General features: G+C 31.3%; 1 protein-coding gene across 3 annotated transcripts in view; it reads right to left on the minus strand.

The window, feature by feature from the left end:
- The window catches only part of LOC132738262 (fibropellin-1-like), a 76071-nt gene that overhangs the window by 9283 nt on the left and 45798 nt on the right, over positions 1–20990 (minus strand). Inside the window, exons 1-6 of one of the 3 annotated variants that reach the window (XM_060725737.1) lie at positions 4324–4384; positions 3485–3532; positions 3187–3266; positions 2289–2345; positions 1555–1681; positions 902–1024 (exon numbers count right to left, since the gene is read on the minus strand). The exons of 1 other annotated variant lie outside the window; for it this stretch is intronic. In XM_060725737.1, coding sequence (XP_060581720.1) covers positions 902–1024; positions 1555–1681; positions 2289–2345; positions 3187–3266; positions 3485–3532; positions 4324–4342 — 454 coding nt within the window. In that variant the 5' untranslated portion in view covers positions 4343–4384. Of the gene's footprint in view, positions 1–901; positions 1025–1554; positions 1682–2288; positions 2346–3186; positions 3267–3484; positions 3533–4323; positions 4385–20990 lie in introns of those variants that run through there. One more of the 3 variants, XM_060725744.1, reaches the window with a different exon arrangement.

The following is a 20990-nucleotide window of genomic DNA, read 5'->3' on the forward strand; positions in this document are numbered from 1 at the left end:
CCCCAAAAATTAAAGCCACCATCTTCCCTGCTGATGGCAACCTTTTGAATTTCTTCGGAGGAGTTGAGACTTGGTGCTACCACTGCATGTTTTGTTGTTTTTTTATTCTGGATCAAAGTGATGGACCCATGTTTCATCCCGAGTTAAGATCCGGTAGATAAAATTAGGTTCACCCTCGAGATATCTTGAAATATTAAGCCTGGTCCGTTTCTGGTCGACAGTCAAATGTCTGTGGACCAATCAAGTTGAAACCTTTGACATGCCATATACATCAGTCAGAATTGCCTGAACTGAACCAAAGCTTACTAGTATACCCACTTCCCTAGCAATGCTTCGCAGGTTTCGCCAAAGGAACGGGACTCCTTCCCGAATGTATCCATTAAGTCGTCATGGATTTTTTTTGGGACATTTCTTTCTTGCAGAGGTACCAAATGACGGCTCTGATTTCAATTTTCTCCATTTGGTCTAAATGACACACCCCTTTACCTATCAAAGTGTAATTTATGTTACTTAATCTGTGAAAAATCGCGTGTAGCGTTGTCAGTAATCTTCAATAAGATATCGGTATCGACGTATTGTTTGTAAATGTCTGTGCAGTGGCTAGAAGTATATAAGGCCGAGAACTTTTTAATCTTACGTCATATCTTATGATTTCCCGTTGAAATCGTACATTTGATAGGAAATTTGCAAATCAAAAACAAACATAATTATTCCCTCCAGAAATAAGAAGCTTATAACCTGGATAAATAGTCATGCTACTGAATACTAATACTTATATTTTTCAAATAAATCATTAAAACAAAATTTCTATATTTTTATTACAACTGTATAACATCAAACGAATAACTGATAAAGTCAGATCAATAACATGTATTTAAAAGTAGGACAAAACGAGTCATACCGACGTTACAGAGTCCGCAAAAGCTTGGGCATACATTTCGTGCGTGCGGAATATCACTACATATACTGAATAATGAGTTCATTCTTGCACAATCCACAGATTCATCATCCATACAAACTTTCGCTAAAGCATTACATACAAATTTATCAAAAATTGTACCACTTTATTAACAGTTGTCCCTCAGTAGTGGACCGAAAAAATGTCCGATCTTCTGAAAGGCTATAGTTTGTTATATATTTAGAAACATTGTTTCAAAATAATGGGTGTTTTTTTAAGATCAATAGAAACATTAAAGGTCATTGATCTACGTTAATTACATAATTTGATATTGATTTAGATGAATTGTGTATACTAGTCAAAAACACCACTGTCTCTAATTTTGCAAAATCTAAATATATTTTAATGTATTTAAACTAAGACAATGTTGACAACCGATTTATTTCCTTGTTATGGTTGATCGGTACAATTATAATATTTGTTCAAGTTCTTTTTTTAACACAAGCTTAGAATATCATCATTGTCTTGCAGTACCTAAATCAACCAAACATTGAAAAGATTAACCAATGCTTATCGACGATATTTTGAAATGTTGTATACACCCGGGTATTTAAGTTTCAATCAATTTGCTTAGGCTAAGGTATGAACATTCTTACTGTCGGTATTATGACAAAGAGCGATGTTACAACGATCAGTGGAGCAACATTCATAACACGTTGATGCTTTCCTAGAAACAACACTTCGTCCAACTATTGTAGAAACTGCAGAATGTGAATCACATCTCTATAAAATATTTTAAACGCAAACACGAATTTAAGAGTTCAAATCAGTAGGACACATTGAGTAATTCGAGGGCTTTCGCAAAAGTCCGTGACAAATTGTGTTTTTTATTGTTTTGCCAATAGGCAGTATTCACATATATTATCCATAGATTTATCATTTTACAAGTTTAAATGTTAAGACTTTGCAGGAGACAGAAATATAAAAAAAGATAAAAAAAGACCGATAACTTTCCATTTACCTATTTCCTACAGCTAAAGAAAGGATATGTTCGTATGTGGTGAGAAATAAAATAATGCATGCCACCCAGTCGTTTAACATTGGCTAACAACAGTATTTTCAAAGACAGTTTTATCGATCCACGGGTACATCGGTATCGTAAATTCTGTAAATTCTCTGACTATATGCTAAAGAGATTTGAAAAAGAAGCGTAATGTTGATATGACGTCTTTTTAACGTTTGACGTAAGTCATATTCGTCAGTAAATTAATCATATCATAAACACTGATTATATTATTGGGAAATAAAAAAATATATATTAAGGATAGAATTTTCTTAAGAAGGAGTTTATGATCGTTTTGTAACTCTTTGCTTAAAAAGAAACATTTACCTGATTGTAAACGCACCCCAGGTTTTGCTCTCCTAGTGTCACATTGCGGTAGCATGACTAGAAAATTAATGTAATTTGTAATCTATATTCATTTAGATAAAAAAGAAATTGAACTGCTAAAAAACCTTGAAGGTATTCAATAATAACCTAGAGCAAAAATTTATCTTAAAAATGTTTTCAGTAAATAGTAAAATGTTTCCTTACTCGTAAAATAAACATCATGTATTGTTTGCTTTTTGAATAAAAAGAAACACTATATAATTACCTAGTCCATGCACTCAGCAGAAAATTGCCTCAAAATGGGAACGTTTAACTTACAAAACTAACAAAGAATTGCTCTCAACATACGGTTTATTATTATGAATATAACGATACAAAGTAAGCAACTATGTTACTTATGACCGGAACAGTGAATGCAGTTTTCCCTTGGTATTTGTTTAACTTGATAAATAACTTAATATTATATTTGGACTCTTTTTATTGTTTTGAAATTTTGATGAATTCTCTATATTGTCCGTTTCTTTTTCCACAATAACATTCCGTAAATGATAATTTAGTGGTCTAAAAGCGCAGAAGTTGTTTTCCTATTTTTGGCATTTGAATCACTTATTAAACGTGTAAATGTTCAGCAGAATGCACAGTTAAACTTTAATTTATCCACTAACGATTGATTGACATAGTTTAATTCCACCTCGAGTCGAGGTCAATGTCAATTTCTTTTGGCTGTCATGTGACTGCCTCTATACTAATCGCAACACGGAGAAGAATGTAAGTCAAATAATGATACAAATTACCGCATTGAACAATGCCACAGGGTACGATATTTTAAATTATAAAAGTTGCAAACTTTGGGCCATAGAATTATTGTAAAAAATAAAACATTCATATTCCTCTTTACCTGACCTACTTGACACGACCTTGTGACATTGCATCCATCTATGTTGACAACGTTTGAACAGCTGTAACAGTCAAGTGATTCTGAAAGTGTGTATAAATACGATGAATACCAGTACGTATTTAAGGTATAAATACATATAAATTATATATAATAATGATGTAAATTTTATTATTCTTATTACATGTACAACATAATATCTTTCTTTATACAGAGTGATGAGCCATTAAAAGCATGAAAAACATTAACTGCATGTTAATTGGAAACATAATTTTAAACAAGTGCAATAGCAGTTACAAACCTGAAGAAGAGACAAAGGCTATCAAAACCAATATACAAAGTGCGTCTTCTGAAATAATACGCAATACATATCATCAACAATAATTGTTCAAATCGTACAGTATAAAATCAAAATGCATCAAAGCCTCATAAACATTATAATTATGCCCAAAATCATCAAAGTATTCCCGGTTGTTGTAGGATGCATAGACCCCTAACCTGTTTCATCCTAAACATCAGATTATTGGATACAATAAATAATTTCACCACAACATGTTTGTTTACAAAAAAAGCACTTGTCAATGTTTTAAGTTAAATTTATTGTTAATCACATGAAAAATGGGTTTTGCTTAACATTTCAGCTTTCATACTGCATTTGATCGTTACGTTTAACTGCCTTTTTCATCACGCTTACGTATTTACCATAAGTATTTGTATATCTTTTAACTCTAGTTGACAGTTGTATTATATATCTGTAGGTGTGACATATTTTGCATACATTTTTACAATAATTATATTATGTATTATTATTACATATCAGATTTCTTTTGCCGCCATATGGCGTTATGTTGTTTATTTAATTTTATGGCCGTTGTATTCTAATGCAGCCACTGTATTTAGTGAAACGCTTAAATAAATGTCAAAGATAAAATAAGTAGAACTTTCTATGTTTGTTATTTTCACAAAAGGATTCATTTAGACTTAAAGTAATCTATATTCACATCGATTGAGGATTTACTCTTTTTTAACAACAATAAACTAGAAAATAAAAAAAGAACATATCATTATTGTTGTATTATATCTTTGTCCAGAATACGATTTATATTCAATTACTTTTATAATTATATGTTATCAACTTACGCATTTTCTTTTTCTTCATCTTGTAATTTCTTCAGACATAAAGACGAAACACGATTTTTTTGCGCAATTTACAATGTCAATGACTTAGATTATGACCTTTTTCAGTTCTTATCAGTTAGATAAGAAACATAAGGTATGCCATCGAGTACATTATGTATATATTAAGGTCATTAATAAGTACTTTTTCTCATTATTTGTTAAGGTCTGAGTTTAAAGTCAGTATTTACAGATAAAAGCGACCACAGAGGACATTAAAAATTTATTGCAAAATATTGAAAAAATATCTTCTATTCAATCTGTTTAAAATTTGCTCTAAATAAAGCCCCGCTTTAAGATCTGGCCGTGACCGTGACCGAATATGAAATCCTTTATGGTGACTTATCACACATCCAATCATCGGCGATCTATCATCATTTCAAAAGCGGTTTCTAATTGTAACCCCGGGGAAACAAATACCTAGTAGGCAATTTTCACGATTTCAAGAACAAACAGGGTTTTGTCCATATAGCAGACAAGTGAATTGGCAAAACAATCTTGCCCATTAAAAATGTACTGTTAAATCAAGTTAATATTTTTTACAGTTACTTCAAACATTTTTTTTTCTATAAAAAATCAACAATTTTTTTAACTTCCAAGGATAACGGTATTTTGTTATTTCTTCTGGTGTCGGCCTGGTGATTTTTCTTTTTCCTTTGTCCTATAGTAAATTAGGCATATGTGAGGCTTAATTTAGAAATCCACTGTTCTTGATGAATTTTAAACTGTATTCAACTTTAAACATCAACACCACCTAAGTCAAATGAGGCCCGAAATATAATATGTTAGCCATTTTTTCCCCGAAAATCTTCATTCTGTTTTAACAATGTTTAAATTCACCACTTTGAAAAACCCTGACTGCTGGTGGGTAGTACATTTTTAACCCTTCCGCCAACAAATGAGTTCCTGGAAAATACACAAAAACAACATTTAAAGTCATCCTATAACACACAAGAACTACACACATGCAATAAATACACTTTAATTAATATGACAAATCAGACTAGAGAGAACTTAAATTTGGACACTTCAAAAATTAAAGGAACTACTTTATAGACTACAACGGTATGGGTCCTATTCGTACTTGGGTGAGACCTTCTAATGCCTTTTTGTAAAATCCGGTTTGATTGCATGGCTAAAAATAGCTTTCTCGGGGAATCCGAATTATAAAGAAGGCGAAACATATACTGTCGTCATCTTAACTATAGTCACATTGATTTTAACAATGATTTCTATTTTCTATTTTCGTCAGTATATACATAAATATTACTCATAGTCGCTATTAAAGATAAGACATGTCATAATGCTGCGTAATATATAGAAGGACGACTGTCTTTGATAAAAATGTCCTGTTCTTTTTTAAATCATCATGATAAAACTAGCATAAATTATATGAAACGCATTTGCTGCCATATAACGTTATGTACATATTTCATTACGTTATGTGTATCAATCATATTGTTAAATGCTCACTATTTTGCGAAATGTTAATTTTAAATTGTTTCATGTGAATTCCCGGTTTCGAAAAATTTATTACGTTATACGTATCACTAATATTATTTAGTTGTGCACTAATCATAACGTTTAAATCATTATGTTAGGTGATTTTGTTTTTACATGTAAAGTGTCCTATGTTTAATATCGTATGATAGTGTTGTTTTCCCCAGAGTATAGCCAGTATTTTTATACTTGTAAATGATTGGAACTTTATTATCTACCTTGAATCATGTTTTGTGTTTTTTTATTTCATCTTTCCTTCATTTAATTATTGTTTCATATTGAAAATTAAAACAACTCTTAGTATAACAGTTAATCTATTTTAATTCAATGTTTGTGTTGTTGGTGTACCCCTCCGTATCCAGTCTTCTTAGACTGATGGCTTGTCCTATATTTGTTTTGGGTCCTCCTGGGCTCCTGGGCTCCTTGCCCCTGGTATTTTGTTGCTGGGTCGTATTGGGGTTGCGTTCATTGAACGCCGCCTATCCTGGTTGATTTTGTTTAGCATATTTTTTGATTGTGTAAATAAAATAGAGAAAAGCAAAATCTCTCAATAAACGTGTAAAACACTTAATTTGAAAAGGTTGCATGCTCTGTTTAATGGAGCCTATTTATGTTTGCATTACCCGAATCAAGCAGAACTAAATTTTTACATATGAAAATTTTGAAAATTTAAATATAGAAACGTTAAAATATGCATGATTATATGTATACCTGTAGTATTTTCATAAATTATTGAAATTCAACATGAGAATGTCATCAAAGAGGCCGACTTAATTAATTTTACATAGAAGAGTGACTCAAGTTTTTTCACTATACAGAGCAAGTGGCTACAATTGTCATGATTATTTTTTAATTAATATTTTGACATTGGTGGGTATTTGTGTCACCCGGGGGTCGGTTGGTCCAGCGGTCTGGTGAATTTTCCATGTCCAGAGCATAACTTGAAAACTAACGGTTGGAATTCAATACAACTTCATAGAATGGTCAAGCATATTGAGAGAGAAAGTGCAGTGCACAAGAACCATAACTCCATCTTAGCTAATTACAGAGTTGTTGCCCTTTGTATCGTGTCCTTGTCCGGAGCATAACTTAAAAAACTACTGGTTGGAATTCAAAACAACTTCAAACACCAAAACCCATACATAAACTGAATTCAATGTCAGACAAAGATATTGATATATTACAGATTGCAAGCATCCTTCTTTCACTTTACATAGATATATATCATATTATGTACATGGCCGAAATTATATGTATTCTTTTTCAATTAAGCAATCTATCACCAAAAAGTTATCATATACAACTGTATATACAGAAAGAATAACATCCAACAAAAGACAATTCCACGCGAAAATCTCCTGGACATTTCCCTAAAGCTTAGGTCTTTGGGCCTTATATTGTTGTACAGAAGACCACACAACTTAATAGAAAAACGAATCATTTGTCTCTATAAATGATGGTTTTTGCAATGAATATACAGAAAGAACAAGTCGCCGGTCCAAAATAACAACATCAAAACATGACCGTGCCACGCGTACATTTCTCGGACATTTTGCTTGGGATAGTGTTTTGGGCCTTATATTGCTCTTATGAAACCCGTCCTATTGAAAGACATTTTCTACAGTTTTATGAAAAATTAATCCTTTCATAGAATTTTCTAAATTTTTTGTATGATGAGTAAAATTTAATGAAAAATTTAAAAATAAAAAGAAAAATATATGTTGGCGTGTTGGATTTCTTGTAAAATGGCAGTTTCCATGGTAACCGTATATCTAAAACTGTCAAAATAGCTAACTGTGTAATAACGAATAGAAAATGTATAAGATAGCTTAAAACACACAACGAGCATTGTTTTATGCAAAGATAACCTTATCAAATGATTCTGTATGAAACGAATGATAATATTAACATATTTCTTTAAAAAATGAGTTTTCCATGTTCCTCAACCGAACAAAAAATGAGAAAAATAAACATGAATTCTGAGAATAATTAGAGATATTGAAAAAAGTGTTTCATAGGATTTTCTATTTTTTTTTGTATGTTGTGTAAAATTTAATGACAAATTCAAAAAGAAAAAGAAAAACATATGTTGGCGTGTTGGATTTTTTGAAAAATGGCAGTTTCCATGGTAACTGTATATCTCAAAGTTGTCAAAATAGCCAAACTGTGTTATAATGTAATTGTGTTACTGTGTATAAAATAGCTTATTACACTCACAATAAACATAATTTTATACAAAGCTTGCTTTATCTTAGGTCTTAAAACAAACGATAATTGGAGCATATTTCTTTAAAAAATGAGTTTTCATGCTTTTTAACTAAACAAAAAATGAGAAAAATAAACATGAATTCTGTAAAAAATTAAAGCATTCATAGAATTTTCTACTTTATTGATATATCAAGTAACATTTGATGGTGGATTCAAAAATAGAAATAAAATATATATGTTGACGTGTTAGTTTTTTGTAAACGGGCAGTTTCCATGGTTACCGCATATGCCAACTGTCAAAATTATCACGCCTTCTTAAGAAATATCAGTGTTATACTAAAGGTATTGTCAAATATACAACAAAAATATTTTGTAATAAAAATTTCTTTTTCTTTTGATGTTGTATTAAGTAAATGATACTGAATATCTTTTTAAAACATATCTAGGACTAGGGCCATATTATTTTTTTCACTCGACTAACATACCCGAACAGTAAGCAAGTATTCAGAAATTTAGAAAGAAAATAATGAAATTCGGAACATTTCTTAGATATTAATTTTGTTTTTTTATTCAACACTTTTAAAATATATCATTTTAAACTTCTTTTCCAAGTTGTCTGCCAGTAATTAAGTCGCAACGCACTTTTGTCACTATACCACAAGTGGGTGGGGTAACGCGCACAGAATTATCATCAATGCTGTCGTACAAATGCTTGGAGAAATCCTTTATGTGATGTTGTCTAAACGACCTCTTATTCTTTTGAACCGATCTCCTTTTGAACATTTAGAAGTATCTATTCTGTATTATTTACTCATTATTTGCTTATAGCCGACATTTACACACTTATCCGAATACTATTCAACTTGACCTTCATTTGAAGAGTAATTATCCGTGATTATCTTTCCTGGAAGCGCATAACGATGCGCACAGAAAACTACCGAAAACGTCTTTAATGGAAACGCATATTCGCAACGGAAGAACACAAATGGTATTTTAACGGTCGGCCGGAGAAAATTGCAAAACTCTATATGCAGAAAAAACAAATTGTCGATCGAATAAAATGTCCATGTCACGCAAAAATATGCAGGGCATTTTGCTTGGGTAAGGGTATTGAGACTTTTATTGCTGTTAAGAGGACCATGTGAATTTATGGAAAAAAGAATACCTTTCACTATTAACGAAATAAAATATATTGTGTAGTTTTATACAGTCACTGCTTTAACCAAATCACTTCTTCCATAACAACAATCATTACATAACAGATCAGTTTTAAAATCTTCTGTATGTTGACACCGGTTTTGCTATTTGTTCCGAAATTGGGATTTTAGTCCAAATTTTGGTTGACCAGGATCGTATTTCCTCAAATTAAACTAGTGTTCGTTAGTTTCAAAACGAACTATTTAAGTGTGGTTCAAATAGGTAAATACATTGAACAGTGCTTTATCAACTTGAATTATGGTTTAAAGAGATAAAATGATTTTTTTTTACTTTGTCTTATCATGTAACAAAAACAATCCGGATTTAATATTAATATTTCAACCGTCATACAATGAATGGTAAAGTTCATGTTCTACAACAATGTTATTGTTTTATCTACTTTTCTTCCTGATTATTGGTCATACGCATGATTTGTAAAATCAAAGAATACACGATTTTTTTTCTTCGTAATTGTTCCAGTCTGTATAATGTTGTTTTAGATATAAGCAAAGAATACTCATATATCGCCTTTAATGTAGATATACTTTTCAGAAGATACACCGCCTCCGTGGTCGAGGGGTTAGAGTCGATGACGTGGGTTCGATACAAACAAACAAACAAATCAGAAGATACACATTATGTTTTTTGGGTTCATGCGTTTTAAATAGCGAATGCGTTATTATTTACAGAAATAACATTTATAAGATGTACGTATTGGATAACGAGAAAACAGAAAAAGTAAGTGTAAGTTTTTGTTACCTATATTTTCTATGAACAATATGCAATTGACTTACTAGGTCAGAAAATATATCACTTCTGAGTTGTATTTGCATATATTCAGAATTCCCTACAAGTCAATTTTTCACAACACATTATAACATTTATTCAAAATACTGGGCTGGATCAATGTTTAAGTTCTACATATCCCTGTATTCACATGTCTATCTTATAGTTTTACTTTGTTTCAAAAATAGGATGTAAATTATTATCAATATTACATATGCATATAATAATATATACATTTAATGTACATAAACATGCCTATCTAATAAACAATAAGGTTTGGTCGAATATACATAAAAAATACATTTTAAATTAAAATGAATTTCATATGACATTTTTGGATTAGGAATTTGAAAATGAGGCTAGATGGAATACTACTGAATTTTAGACTTTTTAGGTAATGAAAAGGTTGTTATTCGAGAAACAGTTTAAATAAAAAGAGAATCTTGATATTCTTTGGTCATTGTTTATCAGGTCTAAAGTAATATATAATATCAAGAAGTATGAAAAAAGTTGTTTATGTTGAAATTCAGAAATGTTCTGTTTGCATCAGTTCAACTTTCCTTAAGTTTCTTAATACTTTTTCCTCTGTTATGCAAACGTTAAGCTATGATTTGTTTACGGAAGAGGTATCAAATAAATGTATCATATTAGGATTAACATGATTATTGAGAAATTTAGTTTAGTACTATAAAGTTATTTTTAAGTATTTAAATCAAAGACGAATAACTGAACGTTGGTCGAGACCATTAAAAAAATGAATGCTTTGTAGCTGTATGCTAAGGCAGTAGAATCTGTTTTGTATTCAATAATGTAAAATGTCTTAAAGAACATGGAGTACAGTTTTGATTTAAAATAGATATTTTCGACTCGAAATAAATTTAATGAGAATATATTAAGTACAATATGTATTTAAATTAAATATAGAGTTTTGTACTCAGGTAACAAAATTGATTGATAAAATGCTATTTAAGAATAATTTCTATTAGAGCAAACGCTGAAAGTTTATTGATTTCTGACTAATATTATCAATAGAATTTCATTCAATTGGCAATTCTTAAAATTATAATGTAATCAATGAAATGATGCAAACAAATCCAAATGTTTATAGAAAGTCATTGCTTTCCTGATAATTCTCTTTCTCACAATGAAGATGAACATTGCACTGAACAACTTTAAAATAAATTAAGTTTGTATGAGAGAGTCGTTTAAGACAGCTAAATAACAATTTTTTTCTATGTGACATTGTCAGTTATAAGCTGTAAGTGTATATTATTATTTACTATCATATATACTAGAAACATATTATATTAAGAAAATTAATATGTTTAAACAGAATCAGATTAAATTTAAATAAATTTATGTGTCGCCTAATACTATCACTTTGTTTTTTTGTGTTCGTGTCGAATGAACATGAAAAAAAATATCAAAGAATGCAAAACAGTAAATATTTAGACAAAATATTTTAAATAATTACAAATTAATGAAAACTTTAATGAAATTAAAAAAAATCTCAACATTTAGCGTTTTAAATAAATAAAAAAATAAAAATGGAAAGGATTGGACAACAGAAACTTAATCGTTTCTCTGATAAAATAGAAACAAAGACAGGAAAATTTATCCTCTCTGATATGTATCATGTATTCAAGGCTGAAAATGTTTCTTTGTCAAGAATCAGTTGAGTAAACAAAAACAACAGGATATTTAGTGACATACTGTATGTCTCCAGGTTTTGCCACATTATCTCAGTTTTATCATATTTCCTTTTATTTTCAGATGTTATCCTCGACATTAACAGTTTCGTTTTTAGTAATAGTGTGCTGTGGTAGGTAACTGATTCATCAGGTATTATAAAATTTAAAAAATAATCAAATACAAGTTAATACTTCCCTGATAATCTAGAGTTTAACAGTTATTGTAAACCTGTTTGAATAATACAACTTTTGCGATTTGATAGAATCATTGCTCGTTATTGTGCTTGTTATTTTAAAAAAGAGTTGATGTCTTATTTCCATCTCTTTGACATGATGCACTGACTAATAACGGATCCATTTGAAATGCGGTTTAGTAAAAAGAAATATTAAAAACAATTATGATTAAATGGTGGAACTAACGTGTCTTGAACTAATTTAATTATACAAATAAGCGTTTACAATTCTAAGAAAAATAACTGTTTCGTTTTAGAATCAATTCAGCCTTTTGTCCGATTGGCTGCAAATGTAAGTCAACCGGTTACTGCTTTGAGTGTGAAACGGGATATTATATGCTGGAGGAGGAATGCAAGAGCTGTTCCAAAGGTTGTAAGAATTGTTCATCAAACAAAACGTGTAAAACATGTGACATTGGATTTTATGCTCGACATGATATAACAAAAAACATTGGTTGTCAGCCATGCACGAAAGGTTGTAAAAAGTGTTTATCGGCTGACGAATGTTTAGAATGTGATACTGGTTATTTTAAAAACGGCACGGTTTGTTACAAAGGTTTGACAGGCTGTAAAACTTGTAAATCGCAATTGCTGTGCGATTTGTGTTTCCAAGATTTTCAATTAAATGAAACTAATAGCCAGTCATGTCCAACAGGTTATTTCCCATCTTATTCTAAATGCCTACCTTGCCTGCAAAAATGCGCATCTTGTTCTTTACCAAATGAATGCACTGAATGTAGAAAAGGTTTCTACGGTAATTTATGCGATCAAAAGTGCTCCATGGGATGCAAGGACGATGTTTGTGACATGATCACGGGTAACTGCTCATGCAAGGAAACATATGTTGGACATTATTGCAATTATTGTGTTCCCGGAAAATTTGGACAGAATTGCGAATTTAACTGCCCTGAAGGTTGCTTTACATGTGATTTAAATCGAAAATGCACTTTGTGCAGACCTGGATATGTTGGAGTGGAGTGTAAATGTTCAAATGGGTGTCTTGATAACAAATGTGATAAATGGACAGGTCAATGTTACAGATGTAAGCCATTCTACAAATGGCCGTGTTTGCACTGTGTAGACGGAACATACGGTAGGAACTGCGAAAAGGATTGCCCTGACAAGTGTTTTTAAATTTTACAAAACAACTCCCGAAATGAAAGGATGGCTTTTTACCCCAGTAATTGCACTAACTGTTAAAAAGAAATTTTAACAACTCTTGTGCCCCGGGGTTTTATGGTAAAAACTGAAAAAGTCGATCCCTTAAAAACTGAAATCTTTGTAATCATTAACAAAATTCACTTTTAAAAGGGATTTTGGGGGGTTATCAGTTCTAAAATGCCCAGAATTTTTTAAAATAACGGTGTAACTTAAAACCATCATGTGTTCATGTATCCCAGAGTTTTCCCCGAAGTTCGCAACCTTAATGCCCCCAAAATTTTTTGGGGTTTATGCAAAATTTAGGGGTTTTCAAAAATTGGAAAAAAAATTATCATGGGAAAAGCTGTGCAAAATTTGTTCAAAAAGTTTTATGCAAAGGTTGTTTTACAAAGGGGCCTTTGCAAAGCACTATGGTTTTAGGGGAACGAGTGAAAAACATTTCCTACTTCAAAATTTTCGAAAAAATACATTCTTGATTCATGCTGAATGGTTTTTTTGGGCAAAAGTTAGCCAAAAATGAGGGATTTTGAAAAATTTTTTTGTAAAATTTAAAAAAGGCATTGTCAACAATGTGCAGATGGGTTTGGGAAGCAAAAGCGAGTTCATGAATGCCCCTTCGTTTTTTAATGTGTCTGTAGCAGGAGCGGGTGTGTGCTACGGCTGCAAAAAAGGTTATTGGGGAAAAAATTTCGAGAAGCGTGGCTAATTTCCTTTTTCTGTGTTTTGGGGACTGCTCTGGTTGTTGTGGATATCGGACTATGGTAGCTGCCAAAGAATTGTTTTGTAGTACCAGGCAAAACGCAATTTTCAATGTACTTTTTTGGACCAATTTGTACCAGGGTTGTTTTTTGTACAATCCGAACTTTTCGACTCTTTGCCGGGAGCATGTAATAAAGTATGCAAGCAGGATATTTCGGAAAACAAATGTGACAGAATATGTAGCAGCACAATTGCCGCACTTTGTCTTGTGATAGAGATACGGGCTTATGTGATTTCGGTAAGATATAGAGGCGTTTTGTTTAACACTCTCAACAAACTCTTGTTGCATTTATGACCGAAGATGCCCCATGTCTCAATCAATTAACTCTTTGTTTTTTTACTTGTTATAAAACTAAGTAAACGTAATCGTTACGCTAATTACTCATTTTTATAGTGTGCTTTTCCTTTCCTGACCATTTGTTTTTCTTAAGAAGTTACAGGAATTAGGGAATCCGTTTTGAGAATTGCAAAACTAGTGTAGTAATGTTTGTCATTTGTTATAATTAAGTTATAGAAACAGGCAATGTTTCTTAAAGACTTAACAAATTCCTTTGCTTATTTATAGTTTACTCCACTTAGTAAAAACGCATTTGAAAACATTTGTATCAAGATATAGGTTTTAAAATAGTAACATGGCTACTGAATTGATTCTCAATTTAGTTCTTTACCTTAAAGAAATAGCCTGAAATATTTTGACTTGAATGGTTAAAAATTTTTTTCCTTTTTCTCGAAGAGTAAACATACCTTCATTTTTCTAATTTTGTTAAGATGACTCAGATGTGTATGGCATTAAATCAACACCTATTGAAGTCGTAATTCTAGCGACATTTGTTGCCGTATTGGCTATATATTCTGTTGCAGTAACGTTTGGTTTGATCAGAAAAAGGTAAGAGATTTGTTAAGTTAACGGCAACCGAAGATAACGTAAATTGCATCATTTTTAGCTAGATATTTATAACACTTTGCTGTTGGTTGTGACATGTTAATCTAATATATCTTATTATTTTATCTAACTTCATTCTGTTTCAATACATATAATTGTTATAAAACATTTTGTCCCAAGAGTATATACCATTATAAAAAGTTTATCCTTTAATCAGAGTTACATTACTTGATAATTTTGTTAAATTGTATAAAACAACTCAAGTTTTGAAACTGAAGCTACATAAATTGAAACTTTCTTTCAAAAGATTTGATAAATGACTCTGCATTTAATATCGGATTTTTTTTATGAATTTTCAATAAATTCTCCTTTTTGTTTTTTAGTCGCAAAAGAACGTGTCATATTCATGCAAATGCGATTTCACTACCAAATATCGAATCAAACGCCGAACCTGCAATATATGGGAGTGTGTCTTATTCGGGTACAAAAATTGAAACACGCTGTTTTGTTGAGTTTTGTATCCTTTTATTTCTTTCAACAATTAATTACTGAGACAATTAACGACAGAGACAATTTCCCCTTTTAATTTCATTACACAGGTTGTTACCTTTAGCTAAGGGTCATATCATGACATGCTAGTGTAGATAATATCCACGGTTTTGTCATTCGTTTCAAAAAACAAGAAACTAAACATACTAATCTTTATATGATATATAATTCTTCTGTAACTTTGTGTTTATGTTTTTTATTTAACCCCCAAAAAAGTCCCGGGTCTAAAAAAAAAAAAGGGGAAATTAAAAAAAAAAAGGGAAAAAAAACAAAAAAAAAGTAAAAAATTTCAAAAAATGTTCAAAATTTGACAGTTTAAAACCGTATTGTATACTTAAAAATAAATTTTTCTGATTCTTCAGATCCTTTATGCTTTTGCCAACTGCCAAATTCCGCTGGAAAATTTTTCAAATTTTTAATAGAAAAATGCCCGACAAAAGGGCAACCATTTATTGTAGCCCGCAAATATTTTAATCCATCCAAAACTATTTCGACACCAAAAAAAACCCCCAATAGGGGGGATACGTCTGACCTGTTTTCTGTGGGACATTGTACCGCTTATTGGCCCTCGGAAAATGGGGTGGGAAGGCATTAGTTGGGCACTGTATCCAACGTTTGGGTTTCCAAAAAGTTTCAGTTACAAAAATTTTTTTTCATTTATTATAGTTTAACATAAAATTTTTTATTTGTCAAAAGTTAAAATTGTGAAAATTTTTGGGAATCTTAGAAAAATAAAAAAACAATTGCTAAAAAAAAATTTTGCTGGATTTATTAAAAATTAAAGGAAAATTTTTTTATCGTGTCCCATATTTGGGGATTTTTCTTGGGTTTAAAAATTTTTAAATTTAAAACCCCCAAAATTTTTTTTGTAAATTTTTATTTTACTAAATTTCTAAAAATTTTTAAAGTTGCAAACCCATGTATGAAAAAAAAAATTTTCCAAACCTTTTATTTTCACTTTTTGTGTCAGAAAATTTTTATGAAATTTTTAAGTTATACCGAGTGAATTTTGACAACGTGAAGTATTCGGAATTTGGTAAGAGAAAAATTTTTACCCCTTTTATGTTACAATTTTGCTATTTTGAAAAACCCGGATAAACGTTCAATTTTTTTTGGGTTGTGCCGTTGGTTGGTTTTTTGGGGTTTTTCCCAAAAACCAAAATTTCCCCATTTGGGCCCTTTTTTATCCCCAATCTTTTCTTGTGTTTTTGTTTATAAAGATTTTCGGTGGGGGTTAAACTTTTAAATTTTATCATTGTTTTTCATTGCGTACTTTTCTTTTTTTTTAATGTTTTTCGGCCAATTTTTAATTTTAATTTATAAAGCAAAAAAACAATTTTTTGTTGTTTCCTCTCGTAAAATTTTTTTTGTATTTTTCTATCTAGGCACAAAATTTTTAAATGACCTTTTTTCAGGGTTTTCAAAGGTTTTTGTTAAAACAACCCCCTTAAATTTCTTTAAATCTAAAAAAAAGTTTATACAAAAATATTTTTAATATTTTGGTTTTCTTGTCAAGGGGGAAAGGTGGCCCTTTAAAAACAGAAGTTTTATTGAGATCCGCCCTTTTGGGGTAATGTCCAAAAAATTGGGGGGATTTAAATTCTTGGAAAAATTTTTCATGTTATTTAAAACCTTTTTTTTTCACAATTTTTACCACTATTTAAAACCCTTGGGGACCCCTTTTTATTGTTCCCCCCAAAGTTTTCCCCTTTTTTCTCGATCATGGTTGGTTTAAAATTATTTTTTTTATTTTTTTCCCCTTTTTTTTCATGAAAAAAATTTCTATTTTTTTTGTTTGTATTTATTTTTGTATGCGCCATTTGGTTTTTTTACCTATTTTTAATTAAAAAAATTTTTGCCTAGTTTTAAGGAATTTTACAATGGTTTAAACAAATGCGTAAAAAATATCTAATTCATGTTTCCCAAACCTTTTATATTACAATGGGCAATTTAAATGTACATTGTTAAAAAAACATAAGCACAAATTTTAAATTTTTTGTTTGCTTTTCATAAAGAAAGTTTGTATCTTAATCCTAAAATAAAAAACAAGATTCGAAATAGCATCCTTTCAGGAGTTTAAATGGCAGTGTTTACTCATGCTATTTCTTGCATCTCAGACATGAGTATCTACTATTTAAACCGGTGCTAGAAAAAACCTGTCGAACACCTTCCTTACAGGTCACGTGGTTTAAATGACGCCATTATGAAGGTAATGCATCCTTAGGATAACGTCATTTTTTTTTCCGTTGCAAATGAAATTGCAAATTCATAATGTACTATAGGAAAACAAAGTACTACATGGAAATAATAGTGTTTATAATTTCTCTGCGAAATATGATTAATATTTAATATGCAAGAAAAAGAAGAAACGCCGGCCGCCCTCGAAGTCTTCGTTCTTGCCGTAAACAGTTAGTCTGTACCGGTAGCCGGTGTAAAATCCTTATAATATGAACGTGATGGTCTTGGTCTTGTCATCAAATAGCGGAGTGCACGCGCACATCGGAGAGTTTAGTTTACCGTTAAGATTTGTAGTTCATTTATATGCTACTCTTAACTTGATGATCTGTTCTTAACTACTGACATTGACATCTGATTCGGGCTCGGTTAAATGTTGCATATATTTCACATTAAACAAAAATTAAAAAGTTTCATTCACCTTCTATCTAAATGTTTGATATAATGGGCCCCCAATCTAAAACATTTATTAAACCCCTGTTTTCATTTTTTCCCTTGTTTAACAGTTTCTATTTAATATTATGTAAAAATCGTTGGTTTAAATTTGTAAAAAACATGTGCAAAATTTTGCAAAATAAACTCAAAAAATTTCATTATCTATGAAATGACATCAGCAATTGAAATGTTCTATGATGAATACAATACAGAGTTCATTAATTCTTTATTCATAAAATATTCACATCATGTCCTCTTCAGGCGATTAAATTTCCCGCTGACATTGTTTATATATTTTTTGTTTTCTATAAACGTGATTTCGGCAGTGTCAAAACCTTAAATGATCATGTCATGCTGTGAATTCCCTTCTCAAGTTTTTGTCAATAAAATTAGACTAGATTATGGCACTATAATACACAAAATAATCTTTAAAAATGTGCAATTATGTATTTTGACAATTTACATGTAGTATCATTCATATTAATTTACTCTACTTCCACACTTCTTCCATAACAATAAATTAAATAACAGGTTAATTTTAATATTTTCTTTACTTGAAACTTTTTTGGCTATTCATTCCGAAACTGTGGATTTAAGCCTAACGTATGGTTAGGACCTTATTTCCTCGTATGGCATTTGTCTTCGTATGCTTAAAAAACAAACTTATTGCGATACCAATACGATAAATCATTTAAAAGTGGCTAATTCTTTGTCAACTTGAATTATGAATTTTGATTTACTTTAATTTGTATTTTTATTGACATAATTATTATATTACAAAAATACTCCTGATATTTTGTTTTTTATTCATGATTTAAAAAAGTATTTCAACCGTAATTATTATCAATGGTAAATGTTAGTTCTATAGTCATTTCATTGTTTTATTTACTTAACTTCCTCGTAATTGGTCATACACTTTACATCTAAACTTGAAGAATAAACAGTATAATGATAGCAAGTGTATATAATGCTGTTTAATGTATAAGCGAAGGCTACACATAAGTCGCCTTCAATGTAGATATACAATAAAGAAGCCATGCATAAGGTTTCTTACTCACGTACATGTATTTCTTAAAAGTAATTGCATTATTATTAACGGCAAAACCATTTATTTATTTATTTGATAACATGAATGTTAAACCTAACATTTATGTTTTTATTTTCTACATTTTCGATTAATAATAAAATTGACTGGCTAGGCCTGTTAATATATCACTGCTGCATTATATTTTATTACATACGAGGGCTGTTCAATAAATACGCGGAAAAGTGCTGCCATATTTTTAATATTCATGGGAAATTGACGTTCTCTTTACATTTTGTAAATAAACATATAATAAACATGTACACAAATTTCAATAAAATCGGATAAAAATTAATAGTATAATTTCATGTATTTTAAGGTAATCGCAGTGAAACCGGCCCAACGTCGTAACGACGTCACGCTCAACGCATGTATGAGAGTCACCCAAAACACGCACCTAGTCCTTCTCGAAATAATCTCTGTGAAAGGAAACACACTTTTTACAACGGTTGATCAATGACAAGAAACTATTAAAGTAGGAGCCATTATTTATCTCTGAAATTGCACCTTGCACCGCGTAGGACAACTCGTCCATATCATCATAGTGTTCTCCCCGCAGGACGTTCTTCAGTGTCGGGAACAGAAAGAAATCGCATGGTGCGACGTCAGGGCTGTAGGCCGGGTGCTCGAGGACTTCGAAGCCAAGTTTCATGATTGTGTACTGTGTTTCGGCCGCACGATGAGACGATGCGTTGTCGTGATGAAATATCGTGTCGGCGATATTCGTGGCCCGCTTCTTTCTCATCGCCCTCATCAAATCGCGTCTCAGAATCTGAAAGCATAAAGAAATACAATCATAAGTAAATTGTCGTTATAATGTATTTTGATAATTACTTACACAAATATATAAATAATTATTAGGTAATGTATTGACATAATAATGTTTATCTTATCATAGATTAAGTAAATTTATTCACCTTAGAATAATACTTCGCCGTCACAGTCTGACCCAAGGGTACCGCATGGCTCAGTATCACACCGTCGACGTCAAAGAAGACGATGAACATCTGTTTCCTTGCAGATGGGCCGACTTTAAACTTCTTAGGTGAAGGCGATCCTAGAGTTTTCCACATAGAAGACTGTGATTTCGTTTCAGGTTAGTACAGGCTGATTCATGTCTCTATCCGTCGCAAGAAACGGTCACCTTCCCTATGAAAGCGTCTGAGAAATTGATTGCAACACCGCACCTTTTCCACTTTTTTGTTTGTTCGTGAACATTTTAGGAATCCACCTGGCACACAGGCGTCTCATATTGAGTTCATCGTGAATAATGCGATGCACTGTGCCAATGCTACAATCCGATCTTTCGTGTATTTCGCAAATTGTTATGTCAAGCAGCTCCTTTATCACAGCGACGTGATTTGATGTAACGTTGGGACGTCCACTGCGTTTGTCGTCATGGATGCTTTGTTGGCCGCCTGGAAATCGGGCATACCACTTGTACATTGCTGTTTTCTTCATAGCCTGATCACCATATGCTTTTTGTAATCTTAACATTGTTTCTTTCTTTGAAAACCCGTTCAAAACACATTTTATTGAAGATCGTTGTTCCGATGCCATTTTAACGCATACGCACTAAACAATATGGTCTCTTAACGCCTAAATGACGTCACACACTATGACGTAATGTGCGTAACGCCAACATATTGCGCGTAAATTATGCAAAGTTTGGTGAAAATCGCACGGTAAACGTTAAAATGCGACGTCATTTTTAACCAGTGACTATTTGTAAAAATGAACAAAAGTGAGCCAGTAATCGCTACATGTGGTTACCATAACGACCGTTTGTTAACATATGATTCATGCCAGAACTGCAAATTTGCTGTATATTTTCAAAATATGTTTGTCTCTATTAGTGTATAAGTTTTATTCAGCTTACTTGGAAAATAAGAAAATAGTGACACTTTTCC

This window comes from Ruditapes philippinarum, unplaced genomic scaffold (genome assembly GCF_026571515.1).
Source record: "Ruditapes philippinarum isolate M1 unplaced genomic scaffold, ASM2657151v2 ctg2950_1_1_1_1, whole genome shotgun sequence".
NCBI classification, from domain to species: Eukaryota; Metazoa; Mollusca; class Bivalvia; order Venerida; family Veneridae; genus Ruditapes; species Ruditapes philippinarum.